This window comes from Haliotis cracherodii, unplaced genomic scaffold, assembly GCF_022045235.1.
Source record: "Haliotis cracherodii isolate W230 unplaced genomic scaffold, xgHalCrac1.p SCAF_17, whole genome shotgun sequence".
Taxonomy (NCBI): Eukaryota; Metazoa; Mollusca; class Gastropoda; order Lepetellida; family Haliotidae; genus Haliotis; species Haliotis cracherodii.
The window spans coordinates 17,059,496-17,085,976 of NW_027266272.1; the positions used below are offsets into that span (position 1 = coordinate 17,059,496).

Consider the following 26,481-nt stretch of genomic DNA (forward strand, 5'->3'; position numbering starts at 1 on the left):
GCTCCGAAACCATTCGTGACCAACTCGTGTTATTCCGGGACAAGCCGAATAGCGGGTTACGGAAAGGGGCGAGTGGTTACGAATGCTCCGAAACGTCATAAACCATGGATTGTACATGTCCTTGACAGCTCACGTGACTATCACGTGATTACCAGGAGCTTGTTTGCCTCAGTGCCTGGATTCCTTCAATATCTTGTATGCATGGTATTCTAGCAAGTATAACGGTCAGTGTTTTAAATATACTAGTATTCCATCATAAATGTGAAATAAATAAAATGTTTTCAAGAAGAAAAAATGCTTCTTTTTTGTGGCCTCGTGGTTAAAGCGTTCGTTCGACACGACAAAGACCCGAGTTTGCTTCCCCACATACATGGGTGCAATGGTTGAAGGCCATTTCTGGTGTCCTCCGTAGTGATATTGCCGTAAGGGGCGTTAACCTCACTCACTCATTCCTTTTCCTTTCGGGAGTACTTGTTGACCAATTTAGTCAGAAGTTTATAGTCATACTAAGACAAAAGTGACGCTTATAACAAACAAACAAGTGTACCTGTCTGTGGTGAAATGATATGAATATCATATGTCAATCATTAAAAAAATGTAACTTTTTTCAGGTGAACAATTGGCATGCCTGTGTTTGTGACGGGTGCCACCCGTAGGACTGGATATGCTCACCTTTACGCGAACACCTGGTATCATCACTAATTGATAGTGAATTAAGAACGCATGGTCACGAGTGAGTTAAAATTTAACGTCGCATGGGCAATATTACAGCCATATAGCGACACACATGCTCATGATACAGTCGGAATTGTACAACAGACTCTGCTTTGAGCGGATATTTCTTGTGGCTATGGAAACAGTTTTGTCTAGGAGGTCATGATAAACCAATACAGGATTAAAACTCAAATTGAGGGCAGTAATCAAGCAGACATGTCAGTGAAGGCCTTGTTGTATGCTCTGTGTAACAGAAACACAGGGAGGTACAATGATTAATGGAATAAATCTGTCGTTTTGCGAGATACATTTAGTCAAACTATGATACTGTGGAACTGAGCATTCCGTGGTGGCGTGTTTAAGCCACGTGTTACCTTTGGTTCAATCTTTTTTTTAAATGACAATAGTAGTAGTGTGTTTGTGTGTTGTTTAACGCCGCACTCAGCAATATTCCAGCTATATGACGGCGGTCTGTAAATAATCGAGTCTGGACCAGACAGTCCAGTGATTGACAACATGAGCATCGATCCACGCAATTGGGAATCCAATGACATGCATCAACCAAGACAGCGAGCCTGACCACCCGATCCCGTTAGTCGCCTCTTACGAGAAGTATAGTCGCCTTTTACAGCAAACGTATGGTAGCAGTAGTGGTAGTAGAAGTAGTAGTAGTAGTAGTAGTAAGAGAAGAAGGAGATTTGTAGGGTGTTACCAAAATATAATCCAGTTCTAAGACCAATCCCTTTCCCCCTCACCGCTCCCCCCCCCCCCCCCTCCACACACACACACACACACACACACACACACACACACACACACACACACACACACACACACACACACACACACACAGAGAGTCTCTAACAGCAGGCGATCTATTACCAATAGTGGAACTACAATGGCTAGATATTTTCAAATGCCACCATATTTGCACTGCTCTTTGTATAGGGCCCAGTATCCTCTCTCTAACCTGAACTTTAAGGACATGTCTCAAGTTACAGTGATCAGAACAAGCCACAATAGAATGCTACACGGTTACTTGATAATTGTTAAACCTACGGAGACGTAAGCCATCCTTATTTAGAATACATGTACTTGTCTTTGGATTGAGGACACATTAACCAGGATAAAGACTTTTAAGAATAACCTCATCGCGTTTGCGTGTGTCCATTATGATTGTTTGTTTGTTTGTTTGTTTGTTGTTTAACGTCGCACTCAGCAATATGCCAGCTATATGCCGGCGGGTGCATTTTGAAGTGAGCATTTACCCTTGACATGGTGTTTGCATATGACGAACAGTGTTATATTTCTCCCACATTTCGTGCAAGGAAGAACCTTCCCTTTTAAGAGTCAATATGCAGAACAAATTAACCATATCTAAATTTCAGAAGAAAAAACTGCACCGACCATATTTCTACGCTTCAGTCAGCTGTGAACTGTATTAATAAACCAGCCTTGCAGGGTATGATAACAAACCCAAGTCGATTCCGACACGTGGTACACACATGCAATCACATATCAAGGATGCAAATTTGAACCTTCCTGCTGTTGCTGGATTAACGTGTCAGACAATATACACATATCTTGTATGGACATTGTGTGAACGGCGGGTGCTACACGTAGGACAGGACATGCTGATCATTTTCGCGAACACCTGGTGTCATCACTGATTTTCAGTGGTCCATTATTTAATTTTTAACACTATTTTGCCTTGCCTCGAGACTGGTGATTCTCTGGCGTTGACGATTTATGTTTAAGAGCAATTCCATCATGGCAATCCATACAGTCTCACGTAGATTTGGAATTAATGAAGCTAACGAAGTTTGTTTCAAATACACTATTGTATAGACAAACATTTTAGAACTTGAAGACGCTTCCCTCTCATGAATTGTTTTACACGGATGGATCAAACAATGGCAAAAGAGTATCAGCTGCAGCTGTCCGAGACAAAACTCACCGATTCTGGCAGGATAACTGATGAAAGTTTTATTCTCAACGATGAAGCTATGGCTAACGCCGCACAGCTCAATTTCCCCATTTCCTCAGACAGTTTACAGAGAATGAAACTGTATCATCTAGAACTGTCTGCTGCTGGAACAAATATCGAATTGTGTTGCCTTCCAAGTCACACTGCATCATGGGCGACTGTAAAGCAGATTATTCAGCTAAAGCTGCCCCTAATGTCAGTAACAAAAAACAAGATACCGTTCACATACCTTAAATCTGCTATTAAATTTAGACAGTATGAAAATAATGAATGGCAGCATAGTTGAAATGGAAAGGTGTCCAATATGTTGTTTAACGCCGTACTCAGCAATATTCCAGCTATCTGACGCCGGTCTGTAAATAATCGAGTCGGGACCAGACATTCCAGTGATTGACATCATGAGCATCGATCCACGCAATTGGGATACGATGACATGCATCAACCAAGTCAGCGAGTCTGACCACCCTATCCCGTTATTTGCCTCTTATGACAAGCATAGTCGCATCACGACATTAAACCTATACTAGGACTTAATGAATGTTCCAGAACAGCTCGTCATGATGAAGTAGTCCTGCAGCTGTGTGGGACACAGTTAAGTTAGACATTCATTCTTACTGAAGGAACACTATCCACCGCAATGCATCCCTTGCAATAACCTCATTATTATCAAGTGTACTTGAGTGTATTGGCTATGCACATTCCAGACAGCGATTTCATAGTGAACTGACCTTCTTGGAACAGTTTCTCTCAACACGATTTTAGCGTATTTAAAAAAAATCATTCTCTATCTATAGATCTTCATTTGAATAGTCGCCGCGATTCGCTGTGCAGAGTTGCGTCCCTTGGGCACGCCAGAAACCTAAGATTGTGGGTTCGAATCCCGGTTCGACCCGATTATGTTTCTAGGTTTGTCAGTACCATACCATTGCTCGTGGGTTTCACCAAAGTGGTAAACGTCTGGGACCTGCATCACTTCGGGCTTTCCTCCCACATTAAGCTGACACTCCGTGATATAACTGGAATACTGTTAAAAGCGGCGTTAAACCCAACTCACTCACTCACTCACACTCATTGCTCCTTTACCCTTGAATCGGATATCTGATGTTCGACATTTTAGATTTTAGTGACTTTTTGAGTTTTCCTTTACACACGGTAATACTGTAGACATTTCTCGCCACGACTAGCTGCAAGGCTGCTGTTGCAGCGTGAAGTAACAAGCAGTCCCCCTCACTCAAAATAAGACAAAGGATATTGTGATTCCATTATGGGAAACCCTTTGGAATCTGACAATGAGAGATATCTGCTTTGAAAGTCCCGACATGAGACGGGATCCAAATAACGTCGCAAGAAACTCAACTTTGTTGAGTTGAGAAACGCCGATGCCCCAGATTCAGTTACACGTACAGCTGCCACGAAATTGCTAAATATTACTGTTATAGGTGAGGTGAAATGGGGTTTAACATCGCGTCCAACAATATTGCACTTCTATAGCGACGTGCATGTACGTGTTTGTGTTTGTGTTTGTGTGGCTGCTTGTACTAGTCTGGACTGATGCCGATTTATAGTGCTGGCTCACTGAGATACCATGCCGCAGTTTAACATGAATACCCCACTCTTTTGGTATGACGCGGCCGGGGTTCGAACCCCGGGCCTTCCGCTCTACCGGAAAGCTCTACCACTAGACACCGGAGGCGGTCTATTACTGTTATAACCCCCTCCAGTGCTTTGAGAAAAGCGATTAATTCAGAAGCTAACCCAGATAGGTGATCATTTTCTGAAACACCTCTGCAACAGACAAAGCTGGGACTTATAATTCCACATATTCATGACACGTTACCAGAATTAAACATTTTGAAAGCTTTACTGAGGCTTTGAATGGTGTAAACCTGATAAAAAAACTTGAACACGAGTAGAATGACGCTCTTTGAATTCTGGTTATTTCCTCGTTTGGATAAAGAAGTTCGTGTGAGTGTGACGCCTACAGTTTTGCCTCGAGGTATTTATGGTGCTTGTTTGCGCTGTGTAGAGTATGGTTGTATGGGGTTTGTGTGAGTGCGTCGTATACAGGTTCTGCGTTTTCTATTCTGGCCTAATTATTGAGTGTTCTGTGACAATATCTTTTTATGTTTTGTTGCAATGTTATTACCACATGAACTAGTTTAATTGTTGTGATCCGCTTACACTTAGAATACTACCCGATCACCCTAAAAACTTTCCTTTACTTAAACCTTAAATTACATGTTCAATATCCCTTGAAATGTCAGGATGCTCGCGCGCACCTGCACCCCAACACCCCCCACCCACACAATTCCCATCCGACACCAGAGACCATATGCTAGATTATATGGTCTCTGCCGACACCAACACCCCCAATATATGACACTCACCAAAAAGACAAAGAAAACAACAGAACAAAAAACAATAACAAAACGAACCGAAATATATAACAACAAATCAAAGCAAGCAAACAAAACAACAAAAAAACCACCCCACCCCATCCCCAAAGACAGACACACAGAGCGCAGTGTTGAATGAGAATGTTCATTGTACATCAGCACAACTCCTGCGTGACATTAAGTGTATTTACCCTACATAGTTGGGGCTGTTGTTTATGAAATCTCCACCTGGGCCAAGGACACGGAATATCGACTTTACGGTACGGCGCACATCTTCTCAAACTTCATCTGCACTAATGTAAAGTGTATCTTGTAGCGCCAAGTCAAGACTTCCACAACACACGGGAACAGACACAGCTGTGTGAGATGTCGGGTTGACATATGTGCCGCTTCATGAGTTACACGCCCCGAACATGGATTATGAATAAAGATTCGCTGTCAGATCGCAACCACTCTTCTTTGAGGAACACGTCGGTTTAACTCCATGGCTGAATAGCTAGAAACATGTGCACGTTCATATACGGAGGACTTTTTCTTTTGGGGATATCCCTCTTGTGTTATGTCTATCTGTCTCGCCAGCCCGGGGGCAAGGGTAAACAGCCCCCGGGGCCATTCCGTTGGCCCCTGCTCGGATCCTACCCCCAGATGGCGATGTTTGGGGCAACCAAAGTGCATGAGTATTTTCAAATGATACAGCGCAAATATGGCTCCGTGGCAAGGCTATATTTTGGACGCTATCCTATGATTCTGTTGTCAGGGTATGACGCCATCCACGAGGCGTTCGTCACACAGCAGGACAGCACCACAGCCAGACCCGACTTTCTCCCTGGGGTAAATGTCGTCAAACAACATGGAAAAGGTAGGTGGAGTGTGCATGTTGGAATATTGTCAAGTTTTATACATTAAGTGGGCGATGTGGTAGCCCCATGGTTAAAGTGTTCGCTTGTCACGTCAAACCCGTCTATTCCTGCATGGGTTCACTATGGGAAGCTCTGGTCTCCCCCGCCGTTGTATGAAGGAATATTGCTGGACGACACGGCGTCATGCAATCACAACTCTCTCACAAACTCGTATGGTCTTATTAGAAGAAGAGCTTAACTTGCACTCCCATCATACCTTGTTAAGAGTATGCGTATGCATGCACGGACGCACGGACGCACGTACGCACGTACGCACGCACGAACGCACGCAAGCACGTACGTACGTAGGTATGTATGTATGTATGTATGTATGTATGTATGTATGTATGTATGTATGTATGTATGTGTGTATGTATGTCTGTGTGTGTGTATGTATGTATGTCTGTATGTCTGTGTGTGTGTGTATGTATGAATGTCTTTGTGTGTGTTTGTGTGTATGTATGTATGTATGTATGTGTGTGTGTGTGTGTGTGTGTGTGTGTGTGTGTGTGTGTGTGTGTGTGTGTGTGTGTGTGTGTGTGTGTGTGTGTGTGTGTGTGTGTGCGTACGTATGTATGTATGTATGCTTCAATTGTAAGTGCTGTCAATATGCAGTTCACAACAGTTTAAACCATGTCGTAACATACAATTGTGAATACAGTCAATACGAAGTTCATAATAGCTTAAACTATGCACTGACGTTCAATTGTGAGTACAGTCAATATGCATATCATAACAGCTTAAACTTTGGTGACATTCAAACTATGTATAATGGACACATGCTATACAACATCCCACGCTCGGGTTCTATACATGGCAGCCCACGCACGTTGTGTTGTATCTGTACGCACGGACAGCTATAATTGTGGGTACACATAAATGTCTTCTCAATCCCGCTGATCTGAGTCAGACATATGAAGCAACTTCACGCCAACCTCGCTGTCATCTTGTACTGGCCAATTGACATGATGTAAATTATCGTAAATATGTTCAGGGTAAGGGTCGGGGAGTGCCCGTGGTAAAGTGATTGAGTGAGTTGAGTGAGTGAGTGGGATGAGAATGTTATGTGTAAGTATGAGTGAGTGAGAATTATGCTTAGTATACACATGTATATCATAATATACATATGTATACATGTATGTATCACTATGTCTACGATCACTATCACCTATACTCATTCACATATCAATACATTTACGAGCCGATCAAATACAGTCAATAGTGAGTAAGTGAGTATGGTTTAACGCCGCGGTGGACCCGTGAAGATCCGGGCTAGAATAGGTCTTCAGCAACTCATGCTTGCCGTAAAAGGCGACTATGCTTGTCGTAAAAGGCGACAAACGGGATCGGGTGGTCATGCTCGCTGATTTGGTTGATGCATGTCATCGTATCCCAATTGCGTGGATCGATGCTGATGATGTCAATGACTGGATTGTCTGGTCGGTCATATAGCTGGAATATTGCTGTGTGCTGGGTTAAACAACAAACAAACAATTGAAACAAATCTTAGCGGTGAACCATCACACACTCGTAATACAACAATTCCAACAATTTAGGCAACAAATGAATCTTGCAAAGTCGTTTAGTATAGAGATGATTACCAAGGAACAAATTTCGTTTCATCCAGGACTGTTCTTTGGAAACGGGGAAACTTGGAATAAGATTCGAACAACACTGAAGAAAGGGGTCGCTGCGGTATTGAAAACCTCGGCATACGAAGAGACTGTGCTGGAGGAGACCAAACTCCTTATTGACGAGTTTGTGAAGAAGGGAACAGAGCCTTTCCAACCCCGACAGAGTCTGTACACAATAGCTACGACATGCAGATATACTGCTTTGACGGGACAAAGGTTCGTCATCAGGTTTTTTTAAGGGGGCATTGATGAGTGAAAGGGTGTTCGCGACACATTGTTCTTTCCAAACCTTTACGCAATTTTAGGTTGAAACATAAAAATGGAACAAGGATTTCGAGTCACCTGGTAAGTAATCTGATTATATTTTAAAGGATTGCTAAAGGTTAGCAAAGATACAGACCGGCTCAATGCCCATTGATGTTTTAAAAATGAAATTATACTCATCCCCAAAAGAAACGCGAACCATAGAAAGTTAACTTTCATGGAAGTATGTTCGTTTAGAAGACATGTTTTCAATGTGCACCAATGAAGGACAAAACTAACAATCAGCCATGTGTTACCACAAAGTGACTTTATTCTTATCACGATATGCTGCACGTAATTTCCAAACTTTGCACGCTAATCCTGCACGAGGTGCATCTCAAGTCATGGATCTATGACGTCACATGTGATGCGTTCATGAGCGTCGGTTCATACAACATACCAGTATGTTCGTTTGTGCATCGAACCAATTTAATATCTCTTGAATTTGAGTAATTCTTCATATTAACCAACATGTATGGTATTCGCGTGTCTTTTGCGATGAGTATATATGGAAGCTCCTATTGGACTATTGTCTACCACACGCGGAGATTTAGGTTAGAACAGATCCCAGCAAACCATGCGTGTAAGTGAGTGCGTGAGTTGAGTTTAACGTCGCTTTGACGAGTATTCCAGTTATATCAGGGCCTGTTTATGAGAGAGGAAGGCCCCAGAGTGAGTGAGTGAGTTTGGTTTCTACGCCGCTTTTAGTAATATTCCAGCAATATCACGGCGGGGGACACCACAAATGGGCTTTGCACATTGTACTCATGTCGGGAATCGAACCCGCGTCTTCGGCGTGACGAGCGAACGCTTTAACCACTTGGCTACCCGACCGCCCCTGGAAAGCTTCAGGTGTTTATCACTTTGGTGAAACCCACAAGCACAGGTATGGTGCTGACAAACGCTTGTCGTCAGAGGCGACTAAAGTGGATGGATCGGGCGGTCTTGGTTCGTTACATGTCAACGTATCCCAGGGCGGTCGGGTCGGGTAGCCTAGTGGTTAAAGCGTTCGCTCGTCACGCCGAAGACCCGGATTCGATTCCCGACATGGGTACACTGTGTGAAGCCCATTTGTGGTGTCCCCCCGCCGTGATATTGCTGGAATATTGCTAAAAGCGGCGTAAAACCATACTCACTCACTCACTCACTCAACGTACCCCAACATGGATAGCTGCTTAAAACATCAATCACTGGATTGTCTGGTCCAGATTCGATTATTTCCAGGCCGCTGTCATATAGCGGGACTATTTATGAATGCGGCGTTAAACAACAAGCCTACCAAACGCCTTACTATACACATATCACAGTAAACGTTTTCAACACGTAAAATTCGCGCTTTTTTGATTGCAGCTACATGTTTAGGCTGGTCTATCTCAGAGGGCTTATCTGTAACTAGCCTTGAAAGCAAGTTAGCTATGCTGCATATGAACAGAAATAGCATCGTTTTGGGTGCGGAGTAATGTGCACTAGAAATAGCATAGTTGTGGGTGTGGAGTGATGTGCAAGCGGTGTGGCATGCTCGCATGTAGTTCCTTTCCAAGAACGCGCAAATAAAGTTGGTGCATATGCTGTGAAACATGCACCATTGATGTTCTGGATCTGTCAGTTGTTTAGTTGCCTTGACAACGGTGTTAGAATCATCTCCAAAACGTCGTTACAATTGTAAAAACAAGGTTGATAATAATGATTAGTATACACATTTAAAGTTAGCCATTACTTTAATCCGATGAATGCTATTTTTTTTAATCCGGACAACGGATCAGTGTGCACTCAGATTTCAATCCTTACTCCCTTGGGGGTATACAGCCTTAACTGCTTTATGAAGCGCCACAAGATTTAGTTACATTATCATAGCATCCTCCCGGGTACCCATCTGTTGCTTGGTAACACCACCCGTAACATGGGCATATATTTTGTCATTACATTTATCTGTATTGTAGGTGAGGTGAGGTGAGGTGAGGTGAAATTGGGTTTAACGTCGCGTCCAAGATTATTGCACTTATATAGGGACGTGCATGCACGTGTGTGTGTGTGGCTGCTTGTTCTAGTCCGGACTGATGCCGATTTATAGTGCTAGCTCACTGAGATACCATGCCTCAGTTTATCATGAATACCCCACTCAGACACAGTATACTGACTCCGAGCCGACCAGTCCTTGTTTTAGCCCCTTAATGCCGAGGGTAACAACAAGTACCATCTTTTAACGTCTTTTGGTATGACGCGGCCGGGAATCGAACCCCGGACCTTCCGCTCTCCGGACGGACGCTCTACCACTAGACCACGGAGGCGGCCTATATTGTAGACAATAGCGTGGCAACATGAAACAATCACTTGAAATGATATAGTCTAAAGGGATATATCGTTTTAAGGAGTTCGGATTAAGGAGATTTAATTGTACAAGATGATTCTCGGTTTCAGGTGCACCCATGACAGCGATGTCCTTCGGGAAATACTCCAGTGTATGGCTGATTTCGAAGAGAAGGGAGGCATACTCTCCCCCCTGGGAACCGTGCCGCTGTTGAAGTACCTGCTGAGAACTAGACGGGTACAGTGAGTGCGTGAGTGAGTTGGGTTTAACGCCGCTTTTAAAGGTATTCCAGTTATATCACGGCGTGTCAGCTTAATGTGGGAGGAAAGCTAGAAGTGATGCAGGTCTCCGACGTTTACCACTTCGGTGAAACCCACGAACACGGGTATGGTGCTGACAGACCAAGAAACATAATCGGGTCGAACCGGGATTCGAACCCACAATCATTGGTTTCTGGCGTGCCCAAGGGACGCAACTCTGTACAGCGAATCGCGGCGACTGTTCAAATGAAGATCTATAGATAGAGACTGATTTCTTTTAAACATGCTAAAATCGTGTTGAGAGAAACTGTTCCAAGAAGGTCAGCTACGTTTGAAATCGCTGACAAACATCGATTTCTCGCTTGCCCAAGGGACGCAACTTTGCATAGCGAAATGCGGTGCCTTAGACGACTGGGCCACCCGTGCACCCGGTGTAGGGAGTAGCTACTTGTTGTACACTTCGTCCTTTCATCCCCACCTTGAACAGCTGCAGCCCCATTTTTCAACTCCATTATAAACTATCCTCACAAACGTTTTCGCAAAAAATACCTAAACGTAATGAGACATGATTTATATGTGCGCATGCCCTAGAACCTCGTTAATCCGGACGGTAGCTTTCTCGTAGAAAGTGTCCGGATTAACAAGGTTCTGGGTTGACGAAGATGGCTCCGGTTTAATGTCATTGTGTATGATATTATGTTTTTATATTTATGCCATTTGTAAAAGATTATCAAAACAAACATAACGACCGAGTGTTAATATTTCAGTATTTATTTGTTCTTACCTCAAGGTTTCGTTGCATTCTAAATCTGTTGCTATTTACACGTCATCTGTTAAGGCCATTTAATACACATGGTGATCTACATTCTGAGATCCCCGTGGGTTCAAAGTTTACCTACGCTGATCGTAAGAGGCGACTTAATAGATCGGGTGGTCAGGCTCGGTGACTTGGTTGTAAGAGGCGACTAAATGGATCGGGTGGTCAGGCTCGGTGACTGGGTTGTAAGAGGCGACTAAATGGATCGGGTGGTCAGGCTCGGTGACTGGGTTGTAAGAGGCGACTAAATGGATCGGGTGGTCAGGCTCGGTGACATGGTTGTGAGAGGCGACTTAATAGATCGGGTGGTCAGGCTCGGTGACTTGGTTGTAAGAGGGGACTTAATGGATCGGGTGGTTAAACTCGACGACTTGGTTGTAAGAGGCGACTTAATGGATCGGATGGTTAAACTCGACGCGCTGTTTGTAAGAGGCGACTTAATGGATCGGATGGTTAAACTCGACGACTTGGTTGTAAGAGGCTACTAAATGGATCGGATGGTTAAACTCGACGACTTGGTTGTAAGAGGCTACTCAATGGATCGGGTGGTTAAACTCGGTGACTTGGTTGTAAGAGGCGACTTAATGGATCGGATGGTTAAACTCGACGACTTGGTTGTAAGAGGCTACTAATGGATCGGATGGTTAAACTCGACGACTTGGTTGTAAGAGGCGACTTAATGGATTGGGTGGTTAAACTCGATTACTTGGTTGTAAGAGGCTACTAAATGAATCGGATGGTTAAACTCGACGACTTGGTTGTAAGAGGCGACATGGATGATTGATCGCATCGTACCCTGACGGCGTGGCTCGTTCACAACAGTAATGACTGGATTGTCTGACTCACACTCTAATATTAACAGGTCGCTGTGATATAGCTGGATTATTGCAGCGTTAAAAAGAACCCAACATCTCACAACAAACAAACATTAAACACAACGAGACCATAAAGATGAACCTTCAAAGCAGCTATATCGGGGACAGAGGCAGAGAAACTACTTTTATAAATGTGATGACATCACAACAGGAGGAGGAGATATGTATCTGTGGGCTTTTGCAGACATATCTATTGTTATCTGTAAAGGCTATTACGTGTATTCGATCCCGCATGTTCTATGTGAAGGATGTTCTATACAAACAGTAAGCAGAATGCCTGGCCTCGTGGATTCCTGTTGAATGTGCATCGCGTTGGTTTTTTTCCGTATTAAACTGACTGTTAAACGAAAACGCCTACATGAATACGTTACACGGAATGTGTACTATAGGGCATACTAATATGTATTATCCCTGACATTATCAGGGATTCTGTGAAATACTGGAGAGAGAGAGAGAGAGAGAGAGAGAGAGAGAGAGGGGGGGAGAGGGAGAGAGAGAGAGGGGAGAAAGAGAGAGGGAGAGAGAGAGAGAGAGGGAGGAGAGGGAGAGAGCGATGGAGAGGGAGAGAGAGGCGAGAGCGATGGAGAGGGAGAGAGAGGCGAGAGCGAGGGAGAGGGAGAGAGGGAAAGGGAGAGGGGGAGAGAGGGAGAGAGAGAGAAGGAGAAAGAGAGTGAGAGGGAGGGAGAGAGAGAGGGGAGAGAGAGAGGAGAGAGAGGGAGGGAGGGAGAGGGAGAGACAAAGAGAGAGATAGGGAATAGAGAGACAGAGAAAGAGAAAGAGAGAGAATAATTTATTTGAGAATTTAATGTCGTTGTTTCGTCACATTGGTTCACTTCGCAATGAGTATATAACTTTCGTGATAACGGTGTTATAATCTACACCAACACAGCCACAATGACGACGTGGGGAAGGAAGGAGGGAGGGGGTGGGGGGGTTGGGGGGGGGGGAGAAATGGGAGGGAGGGGCCGTGAGGGAGACAAATCTGGAGGGATTTACTGAGATTTTGGGAGTATTCGATAGGGAGAGCAGGAGGGCGCTAGAGAGAAGGAGGGGGATTCTATGATGGACAACAGAGAGACAAACAGGAAGAAGCAGGAAGTTAACACTATTCCATTTTACAAATCACATGCATTTTCAAAACTAGGCATACTGAACAACACACTCAGCTATATCAATATGTACTATCAGATGCAGATGATTTATGTCGAGTAATGTAAACACTGTATCAATGTGGACACTCTCATATTTCAGTCTTACAAAATATTAACCGGAGTTTATACTAGACTCCAGACACTGTTGAGGTCTGAGCTCAATGCCAGGAAACCCAACTTCAACGAGAAGCACATAGGGTCTGTCATCGACGCCTTCATCAAGGATCAAAGAGACAACCCAGATGAACCTTCATATTCAGGTAACAATGAACCCCGCTTACATATAAGATACATTTCTTATGGTCCCCGCTCGAATTACAGAACTGTTGGTATTATTACATTATTTTGCAACATAAATGCCGCAATTTTGTATCTCGAATTAATGATGTTAGGCGCAATTCTCCGGATATCTACGATGTTTTCCGAATGAAATTGATCTTGGCATTCGCCACCACTCGTCCCTTTCCGTAACTTGCAAGTAGACTCGTCCCCCTATCGATGAAAATGTAACCTTACGTGCGAAAATACGACAAACCAATCAGAATGCGTGCAATCAAATACTTCGGTCAAAGAATCCCTCATGAAAATGTTTTGATTTTACATATGGCTTGTATCTAAAAAATATACCCACGATCCAGTTAAATGTGTTCAACCATACTCCGTCATAATACCGATGTGTTTTAAATAGTATCTGCATATATATGATATACGTAAATCAGTTCACAATTCTTTTACATGTATAGCTATGCCCGTTAGCGTATCGAACCCAGTCGCAGAAATGGCCACAAGAGGGGCACGAGTCGCTATTCGGCTTATCCCGGAATAAATAAGTCTTGTGTACATTGATCAATCGGAAGGGGTGCTAATTTGGATTATTCACTTGTCAAAATATGAGCAAATATCGCCGTAGGCAATTATTAGAGCGGGGCGCTTATTACGTCGAATATGGTACTGTGAAAGTGGACCTCATAAATCCGCCATCGCCTACATATATATTTTACATGGAATATCACGGTAACATGTGTAATCCCTGAAATTTCCCCGGAGTCTGTGTAATGGCTGTTTCATATGGGGAAATATACATTTAGATTGTACCTATTCCCTGAAAGGCCAACACTCCACTACGAAGATGTGTCATTCATATGTTTGTTACCTTCGCCGTCTTGTTTAATATATAACTTTCACTCCATGGCGCGATTCTACCAGGGTGAAATCACCGACCTAGGTCTATGTGTGTATAAAATGTATGAGTGAGTGAGTTGGGTTTAACGCCGCTTTTAAAGGTATTCCAGTTATATCACGGCGTGTCAACTTAATGTGGGAGGAAAGCCCCAAGTGATGCAGGTCTCAGACGTTTACCACTTCGGTGAAACCCACGAGCACGGTCATGGTGCTGACAAACCTAGAAACATAATCGGGTCGAACCGGGATTCGAACCCACAATCATATGTTTCTGGCGTGCCCAAGGGACGCAACTCTGCACAGCGAAATGCGGCGCCTTAGACGACTGGGCCACTCGTGCCCACATAAGATAAATGACGTGAGATAGAGACATACCCGTTAAGATCCGGGGTAGAATAGGTCTTCAGCAACCCATGCTTGTCTTAAGAGGCGACTGTGCTTGTCGTAAGAGGCGACTAACGGGATCGGGTGGTCAGGCTCGCTGATGCAAGTCATCGTATCCCAATTGCGTGTATCGATGCTCATGATGTCTCATTTAGAGACTGCCTCCATATAGCTGGAATATTGCTGAGTGCGGTGTGAAACAAGCAAACAAACGAGATAGTGATAGGAACAAATGATGTGTGGTTATTGTAAAGTTACTTGTGTTTGGCAGATGACGAAGTTGCTGTGTGTCTGGAGGAGTGTATCATTGGGGGAACTGCTTCTGTTGCACTGACAATCGACTGGGCCCTGCTCTTCATGCTGGAGCACCAGGATGTACAGACAGCGTGTCAACAGGAGATAGACAAGGTGAGGATGAACGGATGGAGTGAGTGAGTGAGTGAGTGAGTTAGGTATAACGTCGTTTTAAACGGCAGTTATATCACGGCGGGTCAGCTTGATGTTGTGCAGGTCTACGATGTTTTCCGTTTGAATGAAATGCAGAGAGGAGAGGAAGAGCTATATGGGAATTATTTCGCTGTATGGTTTTGTCACCTTGACAGAGCGTGTAAGAGGGTGGGGCACGGAGAGGAACATAGTTGGACAGGAAGAGTGACAGAATGGGGAGGGATATAGAGAGAGAGGGCGACAGAGCTAGAGAGAGATAGAGACAATGCGTGACAGGGGAAGAGAGAGACAGAGAGAGAGAGAGTGAAACAGTGATAGAGTGTGACAGAAAGGGTGAGATAGAGAGGGAGAGGGCTAGAGAGTGAAACAGTGATAGAGTGTGACAGAAAGGGTGAGATAGAGAGGGAGAGGACTAGAGAGTGAAACAGTGATTGAGTGTGACAGAAAGGGTGGGATAGAGAGGGAGAGGGCTAGAGAGTGAAACAGTGATAGAGTGTGACATTAAGGGTGAGATAGAGAGGGAGAGGGATAGAGAGTGAAACAGTGATATAGTGTGACAGAAAGGGTGAGATAGAGAGAGAGAGGGCTAGAGGGTGAAACAGTGATAGAGTGTGACAGAAAGGGTGAAATAGAGAGGGAGAGGGCTAGAGGGTGAAACAGTGATAGAGTGTGACAGAAAGGGTGAGATAGAGAGGGAGAGGGCTAGAGAGTGAAACAGTGATAGAGTGTGACAGAAAGGGTGGGATAGAGAAGGAGAGGACTAGAGAGTGAAACAGTGATAGAGTGTGACAGAAAGGGTGAGATAGAGAGGGAGAGGGCTAGAGAGTGAAACAGTGATAGAGTGTGACAGAGAGGGTGAGATAGAGAGGTAGAGGGCTAGAGAGTGAAACAGTAATAGAGTGTGACAGAAAGGGTGAGATAGAGAGGGAGAGGGCGAGAGAGTGAAACAGTAATAGAGTGTGACAGAAAGGGTGAGATAGAGAGGGAGAAGTCTAGAGAGTGAAACAGTGATTGAGTGTGACAGAGAGGGTGAGATAGAGAGGTAGAGGGCTAGAGAGTGAAACAGTAATAGAGTGTGACAGAAAGGGTGAGATAGAGAGGGAGAGGGCGAGAGAGTGAAACAGTAATAGAGTGTGACAGAAAGGGTGAGATAGAGAGGGAGAGGACTAGAGAGTGAAACAGTGATTGAGTGTGACAGAAAGGGTGAGATAGAGAGGGAGAGGACTAGAGTGTGAAACAGTGATAGAGTGTGACAGAAAGGGTGAGATAGAGAGGGAGAGGGCTAGAGAGTGAAACAGTGATAGAGTGTGACAGAAAGGGTGAGATAGAGAGGTAGAGGGCTAGAGAGTGAAACAGTGATAGAGTGTGACAGAAAGGGTGAGATAGAGAGGGAGAGGGCTAGAGAGTGTGACAGAGAGGGTGAGATAGAGAGGGAGAGGGCTAGAGAGTGAAACAGTGATAGAGTGTGACAGAAAGGGTGAGATAGAGAGGGAGAGGGCGAGAGAGTGAAACAGTGATAGAGTGTGACAGAGAGGGTGAGATAGAGAGGGAGAGGGCGAGAGAGTGAAACAGTGATAGAGTGTGACAGAAAGGGTGAGATAGAGAGGGAAAGGGCGAGAGAGTGAAACAGTAATAGAGTGTGACAGAAAGGGTGAGATAGAGAGGGAGAGGGCTAGAGAGTGAAACAGTGATAGAGTGTGACAGAGAGGGTGAGATAGAGAGGTAGAGGGCTAGAGAGTGAAACAGTGATAGAGTGTGACAGAAAGGGTTACATAGAGAGAGAGAGGGCTAGAGAGTGAAACAGTGATAGAGTGTGACAGAAAGGGTGAGATAGAGAGGGAGAGGGCTAGAGAGTGTGACAGAAAGGGTGAGATAGAGAGGGAGAGGGCGAGAGAGTGAAACAGTGATAGAGTGTGACAGAAAGGGTGAGATAGAGAGGGAGAGGACTAGAGAGTGAAACAGTGATAGAGTGTGACACAGAGGGTGAGATAGAGAGGTAGAGGGCTAGAGAGTGAAACAGTGATAGAGTGTGACAGAAAGGGTGAGATAGAGAGAGAGAGGGCTAGAGAGTGAAACAGTGATAGAGTGTGACAGAGAGGGTGAGATAGAGAGGGAGAGGGCTAGAGAGTGTGACAGAAAGGGTGAGATAGAGAGGGAGAGGGCTAGAGGGTGAAACAGTGATAGAGTGTGACAGAAAGGGTTAGATAGAGAGGGAGAGGACTAGAGAGTGAAACAGTGATAGAGTGTGACAGAGAGGGTGAGATAGAGAGGTAGAGGGCTAGAGAGTGAAACAGTGATAGAGTGTGACAGAAAGGGTTAGATAGAGAGAGAGAGGGCTAGAGAGTGAAACAGTGATAGAGCGTGACAGAGAGGGTGAGATAGAGAGGGAGAGGGCTAGAGAGTGTGACAGAAAGGGTGAGATAGAGAGGGAGAGGGCGAGAGAGTGAAACAGTGATAGAGTGTGACAGAAAGGGTGAGATAGAGAGGGAGAGGGCTAGAGGGTGAAACAGTGATAGAGTGTGACAGAGAGGGTGAGATAGAGAGGGAGAGGACTAGAGAGTGAAACAGTGATAGAGTGTGACAGAGAGGGTGAGATAGAGAGGGAGAGGACTAGAGAGTGAAACAGTGATAGAGTGTGACAGAAAGGGTGAGATAGAGAGAGAGAGGGCTAGAGGGTGAAACAGTGATAGAGTGTGACAGAAAGGGTGAAATAGAGAGGGAGAGGGCTAGAGAGTGAAACAGTGATAGAGTGTGACAGAGAGGGTGAGATAGAGAGGGAGAGGGCTAGAGAGTGTGACAGAAAGGGTGAGATAGAGAGGGAGAGGGCGAGAGAGTGAAACAGTGATAGAGTGTGACAGAAAGGGTTAGATAGAGAGGGAGAGGACTAGAGAGTGAAACAGTGATAGAGTGTGACAGAGAGGGTGAGATAGAGAGGTAGAGGGCTAGAGAGTGAAACAGTGATAGAGTGTGACAGAAAGGGTTAGATAGAGAGAGAGAGGGCTAGAGAGTGAAACAGTGATAGAGCGTGACAGAGAGGGTGAGATAGAGAGGGAGAGGGCTAGAGAGTGTGACAGAAAGGGAGAGATAGAGAGGGAGAGGGCGAGAGAGTGAAACAGTGATAGAGTGTGACAGAAAGGGTGAGATAGAGAGGGAGAGGGCTAGAGGGTGAAACAGTGATAGAGTGTGACAGAGAGGGTGAGATAGAGAGGGAGAGGGCTAGAGAGTGAAACAGTGATAGAGTGTGACAGAGAGGGTGAGATAGAGAGGGAGAGGACTAGAGAGTGAAACAGTGATAGAGTGTGACAGAAAGGGTGAGATAGAGAGAGAGAGGGATAGAGAGTGAAACAGTGATAGAGTGTGACAGAGAGGGTGAGATAGAGAGGTAGAGGGCTAGAGAGTGAAACAGTGATAGAGTGTGACAGAAAGGGTTAGATAGAGAGAGAGAGGGCTAGAGAGTGAAACAGTGATAGAGTGTGACAGAAAGGGTGAGATAGAGAGAGAGAGGGATAGAGAGTGAAACAGTGATAGAGTGTGACAGAAAGGGTGAGATAGAGAGGGAGGGGGCTAGAGAGTGAAACAGTGATAGAGTGTGACATAAAGGGTTAGATAGAGAGGGAGAGGGATAGAGAGTGTGACAGAAAGGGTGAGATAGAGAGGGAGAGGGCGAGAGAGTGAAACAGTGATAGAGTGTGACAGAAAGGGTGAGATAGAGAGGGAGAGGACTAGAGAGTGAAACAGTAATAGAGTGTGACAGAGAGGGTGAGATAGAGAGGTAGAGGGCTAGAGAGTGAAACAGTGATAGAGTGTGACAGAGAGGGTGAGATAGAGAGGGAGAGGGCTAGAGAGTGTGACAGAAAGGGTGAGATAGAGAGGGAGAGGGCTAGAGGGTGAAACAGTGATAGAGTGTGACAGAAAGGGTTAGATAGAGAGGGAGAGGACTAGAGAGTGAAACAGTGATAGAGTGTGACAGAGAGGGTGAGATAGAGAGGTAGAGGGCTAGAGAGTGTGACAGAAAGGGTGAGATAGAGAGGGAGAGGGCGAGAGAGTGAAACAGTGATAGAGTGTGACAGAAAGGGTGAGATAGAGAGGAAGAGGGCTAGAGGGTGAAACAGTGATAGAGTGTGACAGAGAGGGTGAGATAGAGAGGGAGAGGACTAGAGAGTGAAACAGTGATAGAGTGTGACAGAGAGGGTGAGATAGAGAGGGAGGGGACTAGAGAGTGAAACAGTGATAGAGTGTGACAGAAAGGGTGAGATAGAGAGAGAGAGTGCTAGAGGGTGAAACAGTGATAGAGTGTGACAGAAAGGGTGAAATAGATAGGGAGAGGGCTAGAGAGTGAAACAGTGATAGAGTGTGACAGAGAGGGTGAGATAGAGAGGGAGAGGGCTAGAGAGTGTGACAGAAAGGGTGAGATAGAGAGGGAGAGGGCTAGAGGGTGAAACAGTGATAGAGTGTGACAGAAAGGGTTAGATAGAGAGGGAGAGGACTAGAGAGTGAAACAGTGATAGAGTGTGACAGAGAGGGTGAGATAGAGAGGTAGAGGGCTAGAGAGTGAAACTGTGATAGAGTGTGACAGAAAGGGTTAGATAGGGAGAGAGAGGGCTAGAGAGTGAAACAGTGATAGAGCGTGACAGAGAGGGTGAGATAGAGAGGGAGAGGGCTAGAGAGTGTGACAGAAAGGGTGAGATAGAGAGGGAGAGGGCGAGAGAGTGAAACAGTGATAGAGTGTGACAGAAAGGGTGAGATAGAGAGGGAGAGGGCTAGAGGGTGAAACAGTGATAGAGTGTGACAGAGAGGGTGAGATAGAGAGGGAGAGGACTAGAGAGTGAAACAGTGATAGAGTGTGACAGAAAGGGTGAGATAGAGAGAGAGAGGGATAGAGAGTGAAACAGTGATAGAGTGTGACAGAGAGGGTGAGATAGAGAGGTAAAGGGCTAGAGAGTGAAACAGTGATAGAGTGTGACAGAAAGGGTTAGATAGAGAGAGAGAGGGCTAGAGAGTGAAACAGTGATAGAGTGTGACAGAAAGGGTGAGATAGAGAGAGAGAGGGATAGAGAGTGAAAAAGTGATAGAGTGTGACAGAAAGGGTGAGATAGAGAGGGAGGGGGCTAGAGAGTGAAACAGTGATAGAGTGTGACATAAAGGGTTAGATAGAGAGGGAGAGGGCTAGAAAGGGAAACAGTGATAGAGTGTGACAGAAAGGGTGAGATAGAGAGAGAGAGGGCTAGAGAGTGAAACAGTGATAGAGTGTGACAGAAAGGCTGAGATAGAGAGGGAGAGGGCTAGAGAGTGAAACAGTGATAGAGTGTGACATAAAGGGTGAGATAGAGAGGGAGGGGGCTAGAGAGTGAAACAGTGATTGAGTGTGACAGAAAGGGTGTGATAGAGAGGTAGAGGGCTAGAGAGTGAAACAGTGATAGAGTGTGACAGAAAGGCTGAGATAGAGAGAGAGAGGGGTAGAGAGTGAAACAGTGATAGAGTGTGACAGAGAGGGTGAGATAGAGAGGGAGAGGGCTAGAGAGTGTGACAGAAAGGGTGAGATAGAGAGGGAGAGGGCTAGAGGGTGAAACAGTGATAGAGTGTGACAGAAAGGGTTAGATAGAGAGGGAGAGGACTAGAGAGTGAAACAGTGATAGAGTGTGACAGAGAGGGTGAGATAGAGAGGTAGAGGGCTAGAGAGTGAAACAGTGATAGAGTGTGACAGAGAGGGTGAGATAGAGAGGGAGAGGGCTAGAGAGTGTGACAGAAAGGGTGAGATAGAGAGGGAGAGGGCTAGAGGGTGAAACAGTGATAGAGTGTGACAGAAAGGGTTAGATAGAGAGGGAGAGGACTAGAGAGTGAAACAGTGATAGAGTGTGACAGAGAGGGTGAGATAGAGAGGTAGAGGGCTAGAGAGTGAAACAGTGATAGAGTGTGACAGAAAGGGTTAGATAGAGAGAGAGAGGGCTAGAGAGTGAAACAGTGATAGAGTGTGACAGAGAGGGTGAGATAGAGAGGGAGAGGGCTAGAGAGTGTGACAGAAAGGGTGAGATAGAGAGGGAGAGGGCGAGAGAGTGAAACAGTGATAGAGTGTGACAGAAAGGGTGAGATAGAGAGGGAGAGGGCTAGAGGGTGAAACAGTGATAGAGTGTGACAGAGAGGATGAGATAGAGAGGGAGAGGACTAGAGAGTGAAACAGTGATAGAGTGTGACAGAAAGGGTGAGATAGAGAGAGAGAGGGATAGAGAGTGAAACAGTGATAGAGTGTGACAGAGAGGGTGAGATAGAGAGGTAGAGGGCTAGAGAGTGAAACAGTGATAGAGTGTGACAGAAAGGGTTAGATAGAGAGAGAGAGGGCTAGAGAGTGAAACAGTGATAGAGTGTGACAGAAAGGGTGAGATAGAGAGAGAGAGGGATAGAGAGTGAAACAGTGATAGAGTGTGACAGAAAGGGTGAGATAGAGAGGGAGGGGGCTAGAGAGTGAAACAGTGATAGAGTGTGACATAAAGGGTTAGATAGAGAGGGAGAGGGCTAGAAAGGGAAACAGTGATAGAGTGTGACAGAAAGGGTGAGATAGAGAGAGAGAGGGCTAGAGAGTGAAACAGTGATAGAGTGTGACAGAAAGGCTGAGATAGAGAGGGAGAGGGCTAGAGAGTGAAACAGTGATAGAGTGTGACATAAAGGGTGAGATAGAGAGGGAGGGGGCTAGAGAGTGAAACAGTGATTGAGTGTGACAGAAAGGGTGTGATAGAGAGGGAGAGGACTAGAGAGTGAAACAGTGATAGAGTGTGACAGAAAGGGTGAGATAGAGAGGGACAGGAAGATCTAGAGAGTGAAACAGTGATAGAGTGTGACAGAAAGGGTGAGGTAGAGAGGGAGAGGGCTAGAGAGTGAAACAGTGATAGAGTGTGACAGAAAGGGTGAGATAGAGAGGGACAGGAAGATCTAGAGAGTGAAACAGTGATAGAGTGTGACAGAAAGGGTGAGGTAGAGAGGGAGAGGGCTAGAGAGTGAAACAGTGATAGAGTGTGACAGAAAGGATGAGATAGAGAGGGAGAGGGCTAGAGAGTGTGACAGAAAGGGTGTGACAGAGAGGGAGAGGGCTAGAGAGTGAAACAGTGATAGAGAGTGACAGAAAGGGTGAGATAGAGAGGGACAGGGAGATCTAGAGAGAGCACGAGACAGAGTGAGGGAGCTGGACGGAGTCAGTGAGATAAAATATGACCTAGATTCCTTTTCATTATGGAAATGTATTTTGTCGCTTTTGATAAAAGTAGAACAGCAACAATGTCAACAATCAGAGCGAGACTAAAAGTTCAGCTGCTGTTGAAATATGTGTTGTCCAACACGGAAATATACAACTGGTGTCAACAAAGTCAGAAGTACATGTACATGGGTATTTGTTCTTTAGGTCTGCGGCAAGTCACGACAAGTCAAGTTTTCTGACGTAGACAAATTACCCTATGTGTGTGCTACTGTGTTTGAGGCTCAGCGACTCGCCAGTGTTGGTAGGTTAAAATATAAGGATACCTTAACGCTACATACTCAATGTATGCATTATCGAAATATTGGCATCGTACTATCACTATTTGTATAATGTATGCGGTATCATCATATTGGCACTGTATGCATTATCACTATTTTTGTAATGTATGCAATATCACTATTTTTGTAATGTATGCAGTATCACTATTTTTGTAATGTATGGGGTATCATTATATTTGCACCGTATGCGTTATCACTGTTTTTGCACAATAAACGTTAACACTATTTTTGTAATGTATGCGGTATCATTATATTTGCACCGTATGCGTTATCACTATTTTTGTACTACATGCATTATCACTATTTTTTTCGTTATGAGCGCTATCACTATTTTTGTAATCTATGCAGTATCGTCATATTTGCACCAGATACGTTGTCACTATTTTTGTGCTACATGCGTTATCACTATTTTTGTAATGTATGCAGTATCGTCATATTTGCACCAGATACGTTGTCACAATTTTTGTACTACATGCGTTATCACTATTTTTGTAATGTATGCAGTATCGTCATATTTGCACCAGATACGTTGTCACTATTTTTGTACTACATGCGTTATCACTATTTTTGTAATGTGTGCGGTATCATATTTGCACCGTGTGCATTATCATTATTTTTGCACTATAAGTGTTAACACTATTTTTGTAAAGTGTGCGGAATCATCATATTTGCACTGTATGCGTTGGCACTATAATCGTTGTCACTATTTTTGCGGTATCGCAATATTTGCAATGTATGTGTTATCACTATATCCACTTGCAGTGTATTCTCTCTTGACTCCGCAGTTCCTATCTCCCTGCCCCACTGTACTGTGAAGGACATGGATATCCGGGGATTCCATATTCCAAAAGGAACCATCGTAATTTCTAATATGACTTCCTCTAACATGGACGATGCTTACTGGGAGAATGCCCAGCTGTTCGACCCGACACGTTTCCTTGATGATCAGCATGCTACAATCAAGATACCCCCAGCGTTCATGCCGTTTAGCATAGGTAGATATCAGAGAGAGAGAGAGAGAGAGAGAGAGAGAGAGAGAATATTTACAGTGTATGTGATGCAGCAAAGTGTCACTTTAGAGAGAGAGAGAGAATAAGCCGTCACCAGCGATGTAGCATGAACTACGATCTACGACATCGGGGTACACAATCATATCACAAATGAACTATCCAATCCAGATATGTCAGCTCCAACGGCACCCTATTGATTCCTGTAACAAGCGCGGTATATAATAGGTGAGGTGAAATGGGGTTTAACGTCGCGTCCAAGATTATTGCACTTATATAGCGACGTGCATGCACGTGTATGTGTGTGTGGCTGCTTGTACTAGTCCGGACTGATGCCGATTTATACTGCTAGCACACTGAGATACCATGCCGCAGTTTACCATGAATACCCCACTCAGACACAGTATACTGACTCCGAGCCGACCAGTCCTTTAATGCCGAGTGCGAGACAGGGTAACAACAAGTACCATCTTTTAATGTCTTTTGGTATGACGCGGCTGGGGATCGAACCCCGGACATTCCGCTCTCCGGGCGGACGCTCTACCACTAGACCACGGAGGCGGTCTGGGTATATAATAGCGATTTAGAGTTATTAAAGAACGGTATTCATGTTTATTCTTTATTTTCTTAGGTAATTTTCTTAATGTAATAGGTAAAAAATTAGAAGCCCCTTGAAAATATTACTTAATTACATGATTGTAATGTAAACACAGGCTATTTTGGTTATTCCTTAGTTATGGTAGGGTCAAAATATCTTCTATATTAAGTGATTCCTTTTCACAATCGTAACTCTTATTGACATACTATAGCATTACATGCAGCAACATGTAATTGTAGCGTATGTAGAGCATAACCGACGAGCTACAAGCAGCTACGGATTATCTGTCGCGATTGAACTAATGTTGTATGTTCCAAGTCACGGGGATGTAGGCAATGTCGAAAAATACAATTTAGTTGAGTTGGTGTGTTTATTATATACTGCAGTTTGAAAGACTCAGTTTTCTGAAGTTGAGAAAAGTGATATTTATACTGCAGTGAACATAACACTTGACATTTCACTGCAGTGAACATAAAACTGACGGAACTATTGGTATTAAAGAATTACCTCCCTTTAAATTGTCTCCCTTTATCGTAAGTGTCAAGCCCCAATACAAACCGTTGACGTTTTTTACACATTAGTTAAACATTGGCAACACAAAATATTGACAAATGGTCATTATGGGGTTAATATCACTTTTTGTCGTTTTTTTCATTCTCTCGAAAATGTTTCGTTATCAACGTTAAAATTCTCATTTTACTCGTCAAATCGAGACTGTTCGTTTCTCAAAGCGCCATTTTTGTTACTTGACCATATTGTATTCTTTCGCTTCCAAAAGCGGTCTTCTTGTTTTCAAGAATATTTTTGTTAAAGTTGATTTTGTATATATTAATCATATTTAAACATGTTAAATGTACGATAAATAATTTTGTTTATATTGTTTAAGATTGTTCAAACACGGAACTACCTTTTAAGTCGCAAGTACAAGGGATGGTGAACCGTTCCTGTGTGTTCGGTAGGGAGAATTTACGTTTCAAGGTTTTACATTTGTAATGAAATAATTTCATTTTCCGGTAGACACCAACACAAAGAGTATATAATACATAAGATAATTCATATATCTCGTGAAATATCATGTTTTTCTCACTTGTGAAAATATCTCCCTCGATGAGAGAAACATGATATTTTTCACACGACACTTGGAATATCCTATTTATTATATACTTTTTGTGCAGTTTTAATTTCTACAGGAAAATTATTATTTTTCATTAAAAAATGTAAAACCTTGAAATATAAATTCTCCCGGCATAACTTGCAGGGACGTTTCAACTGCAACTTAAAAAGTAGTTCCAAAATCGTTTATCATCTTTAATTATGTGCGACAATGCGTTCATATGACGTCACGTTTCTATGGACGTCTTCGCAAACTATGAACACGATAGAACAATCGAGACGAACTAATCACCATTAAGCAAACATTATATGGCCAGAGATAATTATTGAACATAAATCATGCCCGGGTGGTCACTTTTATATCAGATATCTTAAATGCGCGATTACTCCTCATACATTTCAGGAACACGAAAATGCCCCGGTTACACGATTGCTGAAAAGGAAGTAATTGTCATCTTCGCAAACCTGGTCCACACCTTGACCTTCTCCAGCATTGGCAAGGTCAACTACGGCGGAACAAGCATTGTCAACATACGCCCGACTGAGAATTTCATGGTTGCATCTCGGAGGCAAAATACATGAGAACAGTTACCCCAACGACTGGAACCATACCAAGCGACGTTTGTACGAGCGTATTAATACATATTGGATGCGTAACATAGTTCATGAATGTGCTTGACAAGTTCAAACACTGTAACACTCTACTTTAATAAACACCCAACTAATAACCCCACCGAGGTAAAAACTACGGATATATATATATTTAACAGAGGTTAAATTGTTTTGTACTTTTGACACATGTTAACGATGACCAATTTACCTTCTTTGTCTGTTTATGGTGGGTGCCACCATTGGCAGGATACGCTCACCTTTTCGCAAACA

General features: G+C 44.1%; 1 protein-coding gene across 1 annotated transcript; it reads left to right on the forward strand.

Moving 5' to 3' along the window:
- The first annotated feature begins 5,342 nt into the window (after positions 1 to 5,342).
- Positions 5,343 to 26,481, forward strand: LOC139464458 (cytochrome P450 2J5-like). The gene is made up of 8 exons (XM_071245985.1): positions 5,343 to 5,956; positions 7,624 to 7,846; positions 10,352 to 10,478; positions 13,445 to 13,604; positions 15,182 to 15,318; positions 22,748 to 22,844; positions 23,667 to 23,876; positions 26,003 to 26,481. The coding sequence occupies exons 1-8, from the start codon at positions 5,602 to 5,604 to the stop codon at positions 26,179 to 26,181; spliced, it is 1,488 nt and encodes a 495-aa protein (XP_071102086.1). The 5' UTR covers positions 5,343 to 5,601; the 3' UTR covers positions 26,182 to 26,481.

What these genes read in the sequence shown, in the direction of transcription:
- LOC139464458 (XM_071245985.1), top strand. Translation starts at nt 5,602, where the DNA reads ATGTGCACGTTCATATACGGAGGACTTTTTCTTTTGGGGATATCCCTC. An exon ending in CGTCAAACAACATGGAAAAG is followed by an intron (nt 5,957 to 7,623) that starts GTAGGTGGAGTG and finishes CGTTTCATCCAG; the next exon opens with GACTGTTCTTTGGAAACGGG. An exon ending in AGATGAACCTTCATATTCAG is followed by an intron (nt 13,605 to 15,181) that starts GTAACAATGAAC and finishes TGTGTTTGGCAG; the next exon opens with ATGACGAAGTTGCTGTGTGT.